Genomic DNA, 19,474 nt, shown 5'->3' on the forward strand with positions numbered 1-19,474 from the left:
AACAAATATATTTCAGATATCAAAATAAAATAAGCTTACACTATGGATATTCTACATATGTTAATCAAATTTGTATACAAATACATTCATAAACAGTCACTAATTTCGTTAATACACCCCTCACGAAAACAACAGATGAATAGTTCTACTGTCATCACCGCCGCACGGGAACAACTATTTTTTATTTATTTTGACAGCACGAACAAATACTGCATTTGTGTTTTGAAAACAATCATACTCAAAGGAAATTTCAGTCTATGTCAAATTGAAATAATTCAACTTCCTACTCTATCATTTTCTGCAGATACTTGACATTTTTTAACTTAGTTTTATACTGAAAACCCCGTGAAACACAAACTCCCAGAGTCCCTGTCAGGCAACTGATAACGAGATGTCAAACTAAGCGGGAGGTACAAAGAAGATTCGTATGATGCGATAACAGAAACCTAGGAACAGACGCTGTAGCCAGCTAAATGCTTAACATGTCTCGACAGTCGTGGCCTGAACTTGTTGGGAAGGTACCTATGATTAGACTCGTGCTCTACACATTCAGTCATGGCGGACAGTCGGTTAGACTAGCCCCTTATTCGGCGCTCGTAATGGGACTCATGCCTCTGAGAAAGGACTATGGTTTTAATATGTGAGGTTGTGCCAGTATCCATGTTGTCGATGGGCTTTCCGTGTAGACAAAGGCCCTTACAAGTATAATGAAACTCATAGAATGTGTACATGGTGTAACAATAACATATGACTTTTTATGAGAGAGAGAGAGTAAAAATATTTCATAATGTATTAATAAGCTGAATTGACATTCTGGAGATTTCGACGATTGCATTGCTCGCGCTGTATCGGGGGAGTATGTGCGTGATCGGAGTGCACAAGCAGTTGCATCGGCAGGGTGGATGCCAGGTCACTATCGTGAGAAGTTTTATTGACAATTGAAATCCGGAAGTTAAGTTATAAAATGTCGTCCGGTAATTCTGCGCACCACAGCACATCAATCGCAACACGGCAACTAACCTCTCTTATTGTTTGTGGTTTACATGACTAACCATGCTGGTATGCATCATATTTATAGGTCCGTCTCCTATTCTCGCGTGTTTCCTATTCTCGCGGTAAACACGTTTTCTGCCGAAACCGCCGATACGCGACACTTAGCGGTTGTTTACATCACCGACTGGTAACTAGGAAGTGGCCCAAGTCTGTGAGTGATCATAATCTTGCAGTGTCACGAATATTGGGGAGTTTATACCAACTTGGACATATTACTTTTTCCCGCCCTTTCCGGCAGGATTGCTCTTACATACACTCAATAACTTCAATTCCTGGTAATGCCGCGAGAATGGGAGAAGCCTCGTTTCGTCAGTGGATGATGGCATTGTTTATCACCGGGCTCACGAGTGGTAATTCACCTGATGGATCTGGCAGCTGATAGATGTAGATGTTAGAGGAGAAGGCCCTTCATTTAAAAACAACAAGCACGAATACGATAAGAATTGTTTGTGTTATTTTTTCAGCCGATATCCGTAAGTACCGCGAGAATAGGAAACGCCTTCCTACCTAGAAATATAAATTTTATTGACGACTATAATATTCTAAACTTGCATTATGCCATAGAGTTGACCTTACCGGCGTTCTGACGACATAGCTTTCTGTCTGGTAATTCTGCGCAGCAACTGATGCGCATAACATCCAGCTGGAGATCCGAAGTATGGAAGCGTATTAGGGCCAGATTATTTTTAAAAATCACTTCATCAGAGTAAGGAAGAGTGTTTCATATTAAATCCAATTATGAATAATGAAGAAAAAGGTTTAAAAGTCTGAAGAAGACGAATTTTCATGAAACTCTCAATTTATCTGTCAATTAATGTTATTTACTTACCTTTCGTGATTAAAAGCCAGTCCCTTGTAGAAATGTCCCAATTTCAAGCGTACATGTGGTAGCAGACGATGTTTACCTTCGATACGGAAGTACGCTATTGCAGCTGCACAGAATTACCAGACGCGCTGAATTACCGGACTCGCGGAAGTACCAGACTCGCTTGTATATAAAGCAAACAAACATCAATAATATTTACCCGAAATCGTTAGTACCACTTCAGATGCAAAATCAATTGCTTTTGTAACAAAAAAAAAGCAAGCGAAAATTCAGTAAGATCCAGTCGTCTGCTGGTGACAGGCAATATATAAATAGGAAGCCACATGATCACAACACTCCCTCGCAGTGCAGAGCAAAAAGTATGGCTCATCGTCGAAAACCCATACAAAATCCCCGCATGTGGTGAGCGGCAATTAGTTTCACCGATACGATGTGATCAACGGTATTTTTGTAGGAAACACTTGATATTTTTGTGTGAAATAAATGAATTTACCCTTTATCTCTCAAGGTTAGTAAAATAAGAACTTTAAATGATATTGCAGATAAAAATTACATCTTTTTACAAATGGGAAGTGAGTGAGTTTAGTTTTACGCCGCACTCAGCAATATTCCAGCTATATGGCGGCAGTCTGTAAATAATTGAGTCTGGACCAGACAATCCAATGATCAACAGCATGAGCATCGATCTGCGCAAATTTGGGAACTGATGACATGTGTCAACCAATTCAGTGAGCCTGACCACCCGATCCCGTTGGTCGCCTCTTACGACAAGCATAGTCGCCTTTTGTGGCAAGCATGAGTTGCTGAAGACCTTTTCTTCACCGGATCTTCACGGGTCTTTTACAAATGGAACTAGGCAATACAGTATTTTGCAATGAATTTGACAAGTTTGTAAAATCTTATGATTGTATTGTTTGCTGAATTAAAACATTGGGATCATGCATATTTTAGGGATACTTTTTCAGTTTGAGTTTGTTTAGAACTGTACAATACAATGTACTATATATGCCAATATTTCATGATGCATAAGTTCTTTTGTTCAGTATTTATTGATAATTGTAAAAGTGTACAAACTAAGTGTAAACATTATTTTCCAGCCATGGAAGGAAGCTGAAGATGCTATACGGAGGGATTACCCTAATTTATCTGTATGTATTATTCTCCTGTGTGGGTCATGTTGAAAGTACTGCCTCTGTAGCATAGTGGATAGAGTGTCTGCCTGGAGAGCAAAACAATGGAGGTTCAATTCCAGGCCTCCTCATTCTAAAAAATATTAAATAGAGATTATTACATGAGCAAGTGTGTCATACGACTTATACGAAACGAGTGCGAAATTTTGTATTGCCCGAGCGTGTGGCACACTTGCAAGTGTAATATTTTCTTTATTATCCATTTTATTCATGTACATTTGTTCAGTAAAACATGGTAAGCAAGTGTGACTGCCCAGTTCATTGACGTCACGTTCAATTGTTTAATGACGTCACAGACGATGAAACACAGAAACAATGGTTGCTAGGCAACAGTAATATGTGCACTTATGATATTTATGACACTGGTGATGTTTCACCATATGGATAATAAAAGAGGATACTTGTTGTTTCCTTGCTTATTGTTCAGCATTGAGGGGATGAAACAAATCAGTTTTACTGAGAGTGGTATCATGTTCAACTGTGGAATTTGGACTTTGTTGCTTAGTTCTATTTAATTGCATTGAATGTAATGTTAAAATACAATTTGATATCTCTGAATTTTAGAAAGTAATTGCTTAGGCTGGGCAATATAACCGGTTTACCCGTTCAGGCATGAAAATGATACGTATTGCGATACGCTGATCGAAAACTGGTATTTTGACATGCATTTGGAAAACTTCTGAACACTCGGAAATCTTCGGATATTTCCGTTTTTTAAATTGTTCCTTTCTTTGTTTCATTTGTGCCAAACATTATTTACATTTATATTTTGTCATGATTAAAAGTTTTTATTAAAGCTTAATCAAGCATAGTGATTTTGTTGTGTTTTTGCTTTATAAATCAAGCATCAACTCTATTATAAGTAGTTTTTTGTTAAAAAGAATTCTTGCAATATATTGCAATACATATCGCAATATATGCTTTCGCATCGCAATATGAAAATTCTCGGCAATACCCACCCCTAGTAATTGCCAAATTGCCTTCCAGGGGATTAGTTTAGAATCTTAGATAAGATTCTGGTATGATATGAATTATGAAATGATATTTGCATCATGTAAAGGACAGGTTATATGATGCCGAGTGTTGTCTTTGGCAGAATATCTGAGGGTCTTTAGTAAATATTCCAATTTGCCATTGATGAATAACCTTTCAATACTATGTTGAAGACAAAATACAGTCAAATAGTGGCTGCCGAACAGTTATCGCCATATTTTAGCGGTATTTACAAAATTACCCTGCCGTCTGTTAAATTAATGAAACAGAATTAATTATGATACTTAATTAGCTGTTCACCAATGTGTCCAGCCCCTACACTGCCCCCAATCATGTTTTATATAATGCGCCGGAAGGGAATCATGGCAGTACAAATAGGTGTTTTCTCACAACTAATTGTAACACTTATCGTCATTTCAGAATTTCTCATGTCATTTGTGAAATAATATCTATTTATATCATAGAGTAACCTCGAATAATTGGACACTTAATAAAGACAAAATTATATGAATAATATTCTTGATTCTCATTTATTGTAATTCTTATTACAATTTCTCATGCTCGTTGGACTTGTGGCAGCGTCTGATTAAAAGCTAAACATTTTATATGACGAGGCGGTACATTTTAGATTCGAGTGGGAGGTTTTTGGGGGGAGGTCGGCAATAAAATTAGAAGGGTTGTTCGGGCGATGAGAAACATAAAAAAGAAAAATGCTGCCTTGACTAAGTTAAAAAACAAATTTATAGGTAACTTTATCTTTAATTTTTCTCTTATGTTACTTACTGTCAAGAAGTTTCTTTTGCTGTCCTTTATTGTTGTCAAATACCGTGGAAAAAAATACCGGAATTGTAATTGACCGGAACTGCGTGCGTGTGATACTGATGTATTGGCGAAAACTGTTCGGCAACCAGTACTGTGCTGAACTTTGATGTCTAAATTTCAGTTGTCTTGAAGGGGCGGTGGGGTAGCCTAATGGTTAAAGCGTTGGCTCGTCACGCCGAAGACCCGGGTTCGAATCCCCACATGGGCACAATGTGTGAAGCCCATTTCTGGTGTCCCCTGCCGTGGTTGCTGGAATATTGCTAAAAGCGGCGTAAAACCAAACTCAGTCAGTCAGTCAGTTGTCTTGAATTTGGTCCTTGCTTCTTTTTTATATTAAGTCATCAGTTTGTGTTTGTGTTGAACCTCAGATAACTAGAAGCATTTACGCATAGGTGTTCTTCAAGAAATCCTTCCGTTGCAGATTCAAGTACTACCTGAAAACTCCCGGGTGAACCAAGATGTCCGACCAGACCGAATGTGCGTATCATCATGAAAGGAGATGGGACAGTGGCTCAACCTCCACATATTGGATGAGATTAAGATGGAGAGCCCGAACCCAATCTGTTTACAAGATTTCATCAAGTCCTACTGTCATCTCTATTTAATTCCAGAAAGGAGAGTGCCTCCACACATTGGATAAGATTGAGATGGAGAAACTGCACCCAATTCATTTACAAGATTCATCAAGTCCTACTATCATCTTTACCTAGTTCCAATGTGAAAGGGCGGTGGGGTAGCCTTGTGGTTAAAGCGTTCGCTCATCACGCCGAAGACCCAGGTTCGATTCCCCACATGGGTGCAATGTGTGAAGCCCATTTATGGTGTCCCCCGCGTGATATTGCTGGAATATTGCTAAAAGCGGCGTAAAACTAAACTCACTCACTCCAATGTGAAAGGAGAGCATGCTTCCACACAGGGGCGGATACAGGATTTCCGTTTGGGGGGGGTGCACCCCAATCCTCGGAACCCTGGGCATAAAACATGTAGTACATTTGGAACACTCTTGGGGTGCACCCCGCACCCACCCCCCCCCCTCTGGATCCATGCATGCCACACATTGGATAAGATTGAGATGAAGAATCTGAACCAGGTTCATCTGTTTTATGTCAGATGGCCATTAGAAAATGACACAATCCTTTTGTACAAAGGCCCCTTGCCAGTCTTGTTTCAGTCTAAGGTTACATTAATCACACAACTTGAAGATGGCTGATGAAAATGGTAGATGTTACTCCCCCAGTATGTTGTTTTTATGGGTTGTGATAGTCTCTTTGTGCCTACATAAAACACCATGGTTGTATGTTAGAAAGAGCCTTTCATTGATTTGGTTCACACTGGCCACGGTAACCAAACCTTTAGTCTATAAGCACAGTATCAGCTTCACCTTATGATACTGTTATCCATGGTTACAACCAAAAATACTCAGTCTGTAGTTCTGTTGTATAAGTCATATTTTGGTTGGATTGTTTTGGTTTTTGTGTCTTACTAATTTTTGTAGGCAAGAATGCAAATAGACACAGATGTAAGAGGCGTATAGTTTATTCCCATCTTGTTACTGTATTCTGGTGATTTCACGTTTAGTCTACAATTCCCGCCTGAATCATTTTGCTTTGGTGAAGTAGATTTATTTGAACATGTTGTGAAAGGACAATCAGTCCATAATTGGGGGAACACAGTGAACACAGCACATTCATGCCAGCAGACATCTTTCACCTTTCTTAGTATACTTCATTAACATTTGTTTACACATATTTCTGCTGTTCAAATGTGGTCCGCGCAAATTAGGGATGCCACAATACGTTGATGCATCAATACCTTTTCTAAGATGATACAATTATCGATACATTCAAAACTGTATCAATATTTAGTTTTGAAAGTATCGGTTTAAATATGTTTATGTATCGTTTCCATCTTGCAATTGTATCATGTTTTTTGATGTTATGAGAGTTATATATGATTATTTTTCATGCACAAAGATGGGAAATTAGAACTTAGAATCTCTGAGAATAAAAAATGGTGATCTTTTCATGGACAATTATAAAATATGATATATTAATTATCAAAATGTAACTAAATTTACGCAGTAATGCCACGAAAATAGGTATTGTGATACGTATGGAATCATGACATGGGTATCGTGATACATATTGATTCATGAAACTTATGTATCATGACATCCCTAGTGCAAATACTTATTAGTACAGAAGTTGTGAGGTAGACAGTTTCTTGCCTTCATCAGGGCAGAACACATCTGTGTCAGTATGTTTTATGCATGTCTTTGTTCATGTGCTTATTATAGCTTTTGGTGCTATGTGTGATATTAGATGGCGAAAATCCAATCCAACCCTGATGTATCATGTTACTTGAGTATTGATCATGTTTTTACAATGAATATGGTTCAAATTGGTGTCGCATGCACTTTCAATACAAATGGGTGTTGTTTGTAATCCCTGTGTTATACATACATACATACATACATACATACATACATACATACATACATACATACATACATACATACATACATACATACACATACATACATACATAACATTTGTATAGCACCGATATGCAGCTCAGCTCAGCTGCTCAAAGGCGCTTTGTTTTTCCCTCGTTCACTGGATGTCAATCTCAATGGCCCATCGTATTGTCAATCACAACTCCTTGGGGAACATACAACTCTTGCAGCCACTAGGCACACCGAGTTATTGTGGCTTTCCCATCCTTACGAGGTACCCATTTACATCTGGGTGGACTGGGACACATAGTCACAGTTCTTTGTCCATGTTTACTGCACGTTGCTGTACCTGACAGCCTGGGGTCTAGTCATGGCGGAGAGTGGAATGTTGGTGCCCAGACCAGGTTGTATCAAAGGATGGTCAAATATGTTGTTTCCCTGTCTGGGGCTAGGCATGAAGGGATTACAACAAGGACTGGTCAGCTCAGATCAGAGTTGTCCATCTTATAATGCAGCATTGTATGTTGGTATGCCTGCACCATCACACTGGCGTCAGTACAACCGGCTTGACACACCAAGCTTACACATCACTATATACGTGTAATAATCTTGGAACATGATCCTTGGCATCATTTTGCCCTGCCCATATATTTTCTAATAGACTAACAACTAGTCTCTGAAATGAACATATTTTGCAGGAAAAAAACAGTTCACAATATAAAAAATATATATATATATATACTGAAAAGGAACCCTGAGACTTTCTTCATTTTCCTGAAACTGTGGAAATCTAGACTTGCCACATAATCTAGACTTGCATGGTAGCTTTCAATGATTCTTTATAACGAACAAAATTGCTTTGCCAGATCAGGAATATTACTGAATTGTAGAAAAACTAGTTGCAACTTAACTGTATTCAGATTGTTTACATTATAACACTCAACATTCACTAGGAACCTTTTGTGCTTTCATTTTAATTCCTGCATTCTGATTGGCTGAACTGGTCACATATTATTGCATTCATTTCCCAAAGAATGTAAAACATTAGGCCATGCCAATGAATGTGGATTTCACAACAGATTGTCAGAGAGTTGAGGGATTTCACTTTCTGAATGAAACTACATATCTGCAGGCTTCTTTTTTTTTTTCACTCATCAAGGTAACACAAATGACATGTGTTCTTTTTTTAAAATACAGTATGTATTCCTTTGCCAGGAATGTTCATCAATCTCAATCTGTCTGCTTTAATTTGTATAATTGTTTTTGATAAAATCGTAGATATCATATTTGTTTCATCATCCAGTTTAATTAGACATATATGAGGATTGACTGTATTTTTTTGTCATGGATTCTTACAAAAGTCTGCACATTGTTTTTTTTATTCATAACTCAATGAACCAAAAACAAACAGTCAATCCTTAATTAAACTAGTCATAGTTTAGTCAAAGGCATTGTTCATAGTAAATGTTGAGAAGTGTATAAGAATATCTACATTAGGCCAGACCTATTTTTATTTCTTGTTGTACGAATTTTTGTCCTCAGAAACCAAAAGGCATGAGGGGCAAAATGTAAATACACATTAAAAGTATTTTCTTTTGGAAATTTATGAAGTGTATATGGGTAAAAAACAATCAAATTCTCTTGTAAGTTTACATTTTTGGCCAATAAAAACATTAGGATTCTATTTTTTGAGCGGGGAAAATTAATTATTATTATTTTCTTATTCTTGAAAAAACACGACCGGCGGATCCGTAAAACAAGAAATAAAATTGGTCTGGCCTTGGCATGTTTTTCGCATTTTTGGCCTTTATTTTGTTCCAAAGATAGGTAGTGCGTGTGTGTGGTGGGCAGTTCTGTATTATAACAATGCAGGTAGTGTGTGTGTCTGTGGACAGTTCTGTATTATAACAATGCAGGTAGTGTGTGTCTTTAGACACTTGTTTTATACTGTAGGCAAGTACCGGTAGTTGAGCTGAAACTAGTCAATTTCTGTAGCATGAATAAGTTGATGTCTTGAGTTTTCAGTCATCAATATTCACTTTCCACTGACAACGCCGAAGACCTGGGTTCGAATCCCCACATGGGTACAATGTGTGAAGCCCGTTTCTTGTGTGCCCCGTCGTGATGTTGCTGGAATATTGCTAAAAGCGGCGTAAAACCAAACTCAGTCAGACTTTTCTCTGACAGTTTGTCTTGTTAGCTGTCTACATATAATGAGAACTATGGTTGAGATGTGAGAAAAGCATCAGGTTTTCAATAGTTTCATAAGATACACTGCAGTTTCCTTCCAGAATGTGCCCCTTAGTGTCCAGGATCTGCTACTTGTAGGCTATAATTCCAGATTTGTTTATTTCGTGATAATTGATTTCACCAGTGCCTGCAACTGTTACTTTTAGTTTCCTACTACTAAGCTGAGATGCTGAAATGTATTTTTTAAAAACCAACCTTTTAATCCGATCTCACTGAATCAAATTGTGTTTGTTAGGTGTTTATTGTGGAGCTGTTTAGACAAAGATAATGGCTGGCCATGAAGCACGTAACATTAGTGCCTTGTCGTATTGACAGCTTTATCACAAATCTGTGTTCAGTCATCTAAACTTTGTTGTGTTTGAATTTTTTACTTGTACATGGCTTTTACAGTACTTAAATAAACTCATGTGACAACTGTGGATGTGTCTTTTTCTGTTAGTATGAGGAAATATATTTCACATAGTGAGTGGGGTGATAACTTGATAATAATTCACTGTTAAAACATGGGCCTAACGATCATCTTAGCATTACAAGTGCTTTGTGATATCTGCATCTCAACAAAAATATTAACAAGACTTGCTGTTCGATCAGGAGACTTGAAAAAGGCCTTGAATTTTGCAGGTATCATAAACTATGGAAGAGACTTGAAATTGTAAGTGGACTGTGGTTTTGATTTGACCTTACTCCATTAATTATTTGTTGTTTAACCCGATAGTCATCAATACCGTTATTACACGATTGCAGTCTTTGAATTATCCAACTCAACAAGATCCAATGATCGACATGAGCATCAATCTATCAAGTCTGACAACTTCATCATGTTCATTGCCTCCTATGACAAAAAAAGGTTGCTGAAAACCAACTTCCAATCAGATTTGTGTTAGGTATTGCATTAGGTAAAACCACAGCTCACATACCTGTTATTAAATATTCTCATTAACTTCAAGATACATATTATTCTGCTGTAACTTACCGGTAACATACTTGTCTCGTTTGGCAATAAAAGTGTACGGACTTGCAATAACATGTGTTAACCCTTTGCACCTGGATGTACAATACACATATGACCAACCTGTGTCTTGTTCAGAAAGACCTTTGTATTATGGAAAAATATCCAAGAAAGCAAGCGTGAAAGCTTTGCCTGAAAAACATACAAACCCTGAAGAAACGAACAACGAGGCCCACTGTTTTATTATCCCTATTTTGCTTCAATGAAATGTGAGGGGTTAACATTAAGTGTGACAGTTTAGACAATGCTACATTTGGATGTAGGTATGTCATAACACTCCTGTCACAGGAGACATTTGTGTTAGCTAAAGGATATTTCATGGCATGTTCAGCTGGTGTATTCAACGACATAATATAATTTTATTTTATTTCAAGAATAGTGGCATTCAAAATATAACTTGGTAATTTCCATGTAACATCTTGTCCATGAAGTTTATATTGTTTCAATTTCTACAAGCAGATCTAATGAGGTAAACTGACATTCAAAATATCTGCCATGTTTAAAGTCAGGTTGGGATTCTGTGGACACTTTTTAGGGACTCCATAGCTGGAATAGTTCAAGTTTTATTGCCTCTGTGAGTTTTAGAGGTGTCAACATTCACAACAGGTGGGCAGACGACAGACAACACAACACAACATAAGCTCATTTGACTATCAGTCAGGGCACGATGACACAGTTCAACAAAGTCATCCAGCCTAGACCACCTGTTCCATTAAGCTGTCTCGTACACCTGCCACGGGTTCCTGTGGACCAAATCTAATCAAGAATCCCTGTAGTTTTCTTATGGCTGGTGAAATTGACTATTTTCCCACTGTTGTAGACTAGTGGGTGATGTCACATGTTAGAACACATTTCCTTGAACTGTTTGGGGTGGTGGGGTAGCCTTGTGGTTAAGCGTTGGCTCATCACGCAGGACCTGGGTTTGATTCCCCACATGGGTACAATGTGTGAAACCCATTTCTGGTGTCCCCCACCATGATACTGCTGGAATACATAAAAGCGTCATAAAACTAAACTCACTCACTCACTTGAACTGCTTGTATAAACGATTAAACTATTAAAAAAGTACCTCCCTCCTAACATTCATTCAATAATTGGATATATATCAAGCATATATCCTAGTGGTTAAAGTGTTCGCACATCATGCCGAAGACACGGGTTCGATTCCCCACATGGGCACAATGTGTGAAGCCCATTTCTGGTGTCCCCCACCGTGATATTGCTGGAATATTATAACAGCGTAAACCTAAAGTCAATCACTCACTCACTTAATGCTGGAAGCACATGTGCATCTTGAAAACAAGGCATCTGGTGTAAGAGGCTGTTGTATTGTTACAGGAACCTTTACTGCTGTCCCTGTACCCACACTGCTTCACTCAGGTCACATGACCCACAGCATGGTAGCGATGAGTGGAGGGATCAGAAAAAGGTACATAGAAAGATAAATTTCTGCAGATAAGAACATGATAAGAAATAACCTAACTTTATATTTTTTTATTTTAGCTTTTCATTAAGAAAAACAGATTAGGTCTAACAAAGGCCTACATACATACAAGTAAATAGTGACGTGGAAATGGGTTAAATATTGCATTCAAGATTTTGGCACGTATACAGCAGTGTGTGCATGGCTGCTTGTATCAGTCCAGACTGATGCCAGAGTAATTGTTGCCAGCAACTTGAGATTCTGAGATAGCATGCCTCAGGTTAGGTCATCATGCAGCCCTTGTTTCATCCAATGAGAGCTACACAGGTTGTAACAAGTTCCATCTTTTGTTCGACATGGCCTGGGATCAAACCCCAACTTTCTGCTCTCAGGGCAGACACTCTATCAACTACACCATGTAGGTGGTGCACAGGTATTCGCTAGTTGAAGATGATATCCAAACATTTGTACACAGTGAAGCATTTGATAAAAATCCCTTTGATTTCACTACAGCTTCGACACGTGTCTTGTGCCACATATATTGTACATACTTATAAGCATTATCACATGAGATCAAGAAACCGTGGAGCATCAAAAACATGAAATAGAGTTTGTAATAGACACTGGAACAATTCAGTTGAATGCATAATTAAATGACAGAAGTTTCATCAATAAAATATTACTGAGACTGACTGACTGACTGACTGAGTTTGGTTTTACACCGCTTTTAGCAATATTCCAGCAACATCATGGCGGGGACACCAGAAATGATATTACTGAGAGGAATGTAAAACAGATTTGGACCAGTGAAGATCTGAGTTAGAATTGGTCTTCAGCAACCCATGCTTGTCGTAAGAAGTGACTAACAGGATCGGGTGATCAGGCTTGCTCATGATGTTGATCACTGGATTGTCTGGTCCATACTCAATTATTTACAGACTGCCGCCATGTAGCTGGAATATTGCCAAGTGCTGCATTAAACAACAAACCAACCAACTAAAACAGATCTGTGGAAACACCATTATGAGATATGCTATGGAAGCAATTGACTGTTGCTGTAAATGACACACCACTACACTTCCTCTAGCAAGACTACAGTATAGTCTACAGAAGACTTTGTAAGGCCACTTGGTTTATTATTACTTCTTATTCTCCACACTACCCGTGAAGGTCCGGGTTAGAATATTGATCTTCAGTAACCCATGCTTGTCGACTAACAGCATCGGGTGGACAGGCTCACTGACTTGGTTGACTCATGTCATCGGTTCCCAATTACGCAGATCGATGCTCATGCTGTTGATCACTGGATTGTCTGGTCCAGACTCGTACATTTATAGAACGCCGCCATATACCTGGAATATTGCTGAGTCCGGCGTAAAACTAAACTCACTCACTCACTTTTTCTCCACACACCCTTTTTCACCTGGGATGGACATCACTGGGCCATGACTGACATCAATGAAGCAGCTGTTTGGTGTATGCATATGACGACACTCACAAGAGTTGTAAGTCCTGTACAGTGAGACTCTCGATACTCTGACCCCACATATCCAGGAACCTCGCCTTCCAGTCAGTTTTCATAAAAAAACAATCTCTTACGTTATAAAAGTGACTGGTCTTCGTTTCCGGACAGTAATGTTTACAAACCAACCGGCTGAATCAACCAAAAATGATGGTTAAACTTCTGTTCTTCAACACAGCTTGTGATAACCATTATACTGTACCATATGTGTAATGGGCTGATGACCTACTTGCATTGATGAAATATATCCCATACTTAAATCTAAATATTTATCACAGACTTCAATACATGCTTACGATAATCGTAGCTCCAATCCTTGACCATGCACAGTATAAACCATCGCCGCCTCATTAATCATATGTCGTGTACTTTGATTCGATTTATTTAATTTCAAATGTCACAAAGTTTGATTCCCATCATTCCTTCATGGCCATCTCGAAGGAACACATACCATCCTCGTTTCCGTAGCAACGGGTCATGAACTGCGTCTTTCTGGGTTCCTGGCAGCAGAGCAGGGAACATGTTCCTAGGCCCTGGTCCCAGGAATGGCAGGACCGCGAGGAGGTCTCCGTGGTTGTTGTAGTGGTACAGAGTCTCTCTATAGTTGGCCTGGCGTGAGTCTTGGATCGACACAGACACAAGGAACCCAACTGAAAGAACATGACACCAACAGTATAGATGTACTGAATATATCAGGGTGATGGAATGCGTGGATGGAATTTTTTCGTTAACACAGGCTAAAAATGTTTAGCACTCTGGGTATAGATGGTTGAGGAAAACTGTACTTGTCTAACATACGTGACCAGTCCATGACGTTAGCATATAATTAAAAGACTAAGTGACAGTCTGTTTGGTTTATGAATGTCAGAAAATAATTCTCCACATGACAACTAGATCATCTGATGTGAAAGATGTTTGAAAAGATGTTTTGACTGTAGTCATGTGGCAGAAACCTGTAAGCACTGATATAGACGTACAAGAAAGGTTTGAACTGCATGTCAGTTTCAACACCAATGCATTAGCATATTGTGGGAAGGAATCTTCAAGTGACACTGATGTTTACTACCTTAGTGAGGACTATTACATATATGTTGCTGATATACAAGGATTATAATCAGCTAAACAGTGTTTGAAGCCAGACAAGCAAATAAGGGAGGCAACTCTGAACTGGCAACCTGTACCCCTCCAATTAGTTCAAAAAGTGGTCGACTAAGCTTTACTCATAGAACATCATCACATATTTCTGTAAGGATTAACATTTAACTGATTCAGTAGCTGCGATTTGAATTCATATCAAAACACGCCATATGAGGGAGGCAACCTCAGGTTTTTAGGCCACAGGCATGACTGAGTTTAGCAGTGAAGGAGATTGAGGGTATTGTTATCATTGACTGAACATCTCCAAAAGCTGGCGGTCAGCACTGATTATGTCCACCATGTTTGTTGTCATCGTAGAGGCATACTGTTGAGTGAGTGAATGTGTGTGTGTGTGTGTGTGAGAGAGAGAGAGAGAGAGAGAGAGAGAGAGAGAGAGAGAGCTACCCTACCCCTACTAAATACAAACAAGGTTCTCACCTTTATTATGCACCCAACAGAAATCTTTAGCATGTCCAGGCACCGCGATACACTGACAGACCTCAGCTTCCTGACCTTGGAACAGGAGGAGGTGGTTGTCAGCTGCAACAGCAGTTAGAAACCGACTGTTGCCATCATCCCCTGTGTCTGACAATGCGGTCTCCCCTATGATCTGAACTCTGCCCAAATTGGGGGCTTCTATCATTTTCTGGTCAGAACTCACGGCCAGAGAGAACCTGGGGAGAAACACATGTATCATCTGTCAAACTAAAATCATTCATATAACACTTAACGTTTCTCTTGCTGAGCCAAGACCATGGAACATCCTTCCTATATTTCTGCACATAAGTACTGGGCGTTGATTCACAAAGTTATTATAGCACTACGACTTGTTAGTCTCTGTTACAGTGTAAGACGTATGACAGTCGTAGCGCTATGATAGTTTTGTGAAACGGGGCCCAGAACAATGAGGTGAGTCGAGGTGAGGTGAGAATTGGGTTTAACGTTGTGCTTGAGAATATTTCGCTCATATGACGACGTGCATGCGTGTGTATGTGTATGTGCGGCTGCTTGTACTAGCCCAGACTTAAGCTGGTTTTATAGTGCTAGCCCACTGAGATACCACTCCGCAGTGAAGCATGAATACCCCACTCAGACACATTATACTGACTCCAAGCCGACCAGTCCTTGATGTACCCATTAATGCCGAGCGCCAGGCAGGGACCAACAAGTACCATATTTTAACGTCTTTTGGTATGACGCGGTTGGGGATCGAACCCCAGAACTATGAGTAAGCAATTATTGTTTAATGCTGCATCAGCAGTCTGGCAGCTATTCAAGGTGAAGGTCTCCTCAAGAACATACTAGCAGTAACACACCATGTGTGGTAATGTCACAGGTATAAATCTTTCAATAGTCCTGATTCTTAATAATGGACCTTTGGCTCTCATAAGAGACCACTGTTACAATTTGTTGTTCTGTACAAGGACCAAACCAACAGTAATGATGAGAGAGGGAGACTGTGATTCATCAGCTGCCATGAATGACTACCAAGACATGTCATCACACATGTGGACATCGTTACAGCCACTACGTACCTGTTGGAAGTTACCTTGATGAGTTTCAGCTGCAGGGAGCTGGGACACAGGATATGGAGACCACCCCGTGAATGTACAAGCAAAACAGATGGCAGCACCAGCAGGTCAACGATGTACCAATCAACCAGACAGCCTGTGATTGGATCATCGCCAGTCAGCTGATCACACAACACGCTGAAATACAACAATATCACAGCTGAAATAAAACATTGTGTCTCACACTTCTACAAAGGTTGAAATAACTGATTAAACAAAGGAATATCTGCTACAGTAACACCCACACAACAGTACATGATAAAGAGCCCCTTTAACTGACAGTGATCATCACACAAAAGTACATGGTGAACAACCCCCTTAAACTGACAGTGACACTCACACAACAGTACATGGTGAACAACCCCCATCAACTGACAGTGACACTCACACAACAATACATGATGAACACCCCCTTTAACAGACAATGACGTTCGCACAACAATACATGGTGAACAACTGACAGTGACGCTCGCACAACAGTACATGGTGAACAACCCCCATTAACTGACAGTGACACTCACACAACAGTACATGGTGAACAACCCCCATTAACTGACAGTGACACACACACAACAGTACATGGTGAACAACCCCCTTTAACTGACAGTGACGCTCATACAACAGTACATGGTGAACAACCCCTTTAACTGACAGTGACACTCACACAACAATACATGGTGAACAAACCCCTTTAACTGACAGTGACACACACACAACAATACATGATGAACACCCCCTTTAACAGACAGTCACACACTCACACAACAATACATGGTGAACAAACCCCTTTAACAGACAGTGATGCTCATACAACAGTACATGGTAAACAACCCCCTTTAACTGACAGTGACACTCACACAACAGTACATGGTGAACAACCCCCTTTAACAGACAGTGACGCTCATACAACAGTACATGGTGAACAACCCCTTTAACTGACAGTGACACACACACAACAATACATGGTGAACAAACTCCTTTAACTGACAGTGACACACACACAACAGTACATTGTGAACAAACCCCTTTAACTGACTGTGACGCTCACACAACAGTACATGGTGAACAAACCCCTTTAACTGACTGTGACACTCACACAACAGTACATGGTGAACAACCCCATTAACTGACAGTGACACTCACACAACAGTACATGGTGAACAAACCCCTTTAACTGACAGTGACACACACACAACAATACAAGGTGAACAAACTCCTTTAACTGACAGTGACACACACACAACAGTACATGGTGAACAAACCCCTTTAACTGACAGTGACACTCACACAACAGTACATGGTGAACAAACCCCTTTAACTGACAGTGACACACACACAACAGTACATGGTGAACAACCCCTTTAACAGACAGTGACGCTCATACAACAGTACATGGTGAACAACCCCTTTAACTGACAGTGACACTCACACAACAATACATGGTGAACAAACCCCTTTAACAGACAGTGACACACACACAACAATACATGGTGAACACCCCCTTTAACAGACAGTCACACACTCACACAACAATACATGGTGAACAACCCCCTTTAACAGACAGTGATGCTCATACAACAGTACATGGTGAACAACCCCTTTAACTGACAGTGACACTCACACAACAGTACATGGTGAACAAACCCCTTTAACTGACAGTGATGCTCATACAACAGTACATGGTGAACAACCTCTTTAACTGACAGTGACACTCACACAACAATACATGGTGAACAACCCCATTTAACAGACAGTGATGCTCATACAACAGTACATGGTGAACAAACCCCTTTAACTGACAGTGACACACACACACAACAGTACAAGGTGAACAAACCCCTTTAACTGACAGTAACACTCACACAACAGTACATGGTCAACAAACCCCTTTAACTGACAGTGACACACACACAACAATACATGGTGAACAACCCCTTTAACTGACAGTGACACACTTACACAACAATACATGGTGAACAAACCCCTTTAACTGACAGTGACACTCACACAACAGTACATGGTGAACAAACCCTTTTAACAGACTGTGACACTCACACAACAGTACATGGTGAACAAACCCCTTTAACAGACAGTGACACTCACACAACAATACATGGTGAACAACCCCTTTAACTGACAGTGACACACACACAACAATACATGGTGAACAACCCCCTTTAACATACAGTGACGCTCACACAACAGTACATGGTGAACAAACCCCTTTAACTGACAGTGACACACACACAACAATACATGGTGAACAACCCCTTTAACTGACAGTGACACACACACAACAATACATGGTGAACAACCCCATTTAACAGACAGTGACGCTCACACAACAGTACATGGTGAACAACCCCATTTAACAGACAGTGACGCTCACACAACAGTACATGGTGAACAACCCCAATTTAACAGACAGTGACGCTCACACAACAGTACATGGTGAACAACCCTTTAACAGACAGTGATGCTCGCACAACAGTATATGGTGAACAAACCCCTTTAACTGACAGTGACACTCACACAACAGTACATGGTGAACAAACCCCTTTAACTGACAGTGACACACACACAACAGTACATGGTGAACAAACCCCTTTAACTGACAGTGACACTCACACAACAGTACATGGTGAACAAACCCCTTTAACTGACAGTGACACTCACACAACAGTACATGGTGAACAAACCCCTTTAACTGACAGTGACACACACACAACAATACATGGTGAACAAACCCATTTAACTGACTGTGACACTCACACAACAGTACATGGTGAACAAACCCCTTTAACAGACAGTGACTCTCACACAACAGTACATGGTGAACAAACCCCTTTAACTGACTGTGACACTCACACAACAGTACATGGTGAACAAACCCCTTTAACTGACAGTGACACACACACAACAATACATGGTGAACAAACCCCTTTAACTGACAGTGACACACACACAACAATACATGGTGAACAAACCCCTTTAACTGACAGTGACACACACACAACAATACATGGTGAACAACCCCATTTAACAGACAGTGACACTCACACAACAGTACATGGTGAACAAACCCCTTTAACTGACAGTGACACACACACAACAATACATGGTGAACAACCCCATTTAACAGACAGTGACGCTCACACAACAGTACATGGTGAACAACCCCCTTTAACAGACAGTGACGCTCACACAACAGTACATGGTGAAC

General features: G+C 39.8%; 1 protein-coding gene and 2 long non-coding RNA genes across 5 annotated transcripts in view; 2 read left to right on the forward strand and 1 right to left on the reverse strand.

The window, feature by feature from the left end:
- Positions 1-168: 168 nt before the first annotated feature.
- Positions 169-5,878, forward strand: LOC124262892. Its single transcript, XR_006894716.1, has 3 exons — positions 169-518; positions 2,977-3,027; positions 5,306-5,878. It is a non-coding gene; the product is annotated as an uncharacterized LOC124262892 (long non-coding RNA).
- Positions 5,879-8,068: 2,190 nt separating this feature from the next.
- On the forward strand, positions 8,069-10,008 carry LOC124262924. Its single transcript, XR_006894727.1, has 2 exons — positions 8,069-9,173; positions 9,216-10,008. It is a non-coding gene; the product is annotated as an uncharacterized LOC124262924 (long non-coding RNA).
- Positions 10,009-13,907: 3,899 nt separating this feature from the next.
- LOC124262912 overlaps positions 13,908-19,474 on the reverse strand; it is a 33,693-nt gene continuing 28,126 nt past the window's right edge. For all 3 annotated transcript variants that reach the window (XM_046697510.1, XM_046697508.1, XM_046697509.1), the window contains exons 16-18: positions 16,216-16,389; positions 15,119-15,354; positions 13,908-14,193 (exon numbers count right to left, since the gene is read on the reverse strand). In XM_046697510.1, the coding sequence (XP_046553466.1) occupies positions 13,934-14,193; positions 15,119-15,354; positions 16,216-16,389 (670 nt within the window). In that variant the 3' untranslated portion in view covers positions 13,908-13,933. The remainder of the gene's footprint in view (positions 14,194-15,118; positions 15,355-16,215; positions 16,390-19,474) is intronic.

The sequence above is a fragment of the Haliotis rubra genome, unplaced genomic scaffold (assembly GCF_003918875.1).
Source record: "Haliotis rubra isolate DU_JTF1 unplaced genomic scaffold, ASM391887v1 Scf86, whole genome shotgun sequence".
NCBI lineage: Eukaryota > Metazoa > Mollusca > Gastropoda > Lepetellida > Haliotidae > Haliotis > Haliotis rubra.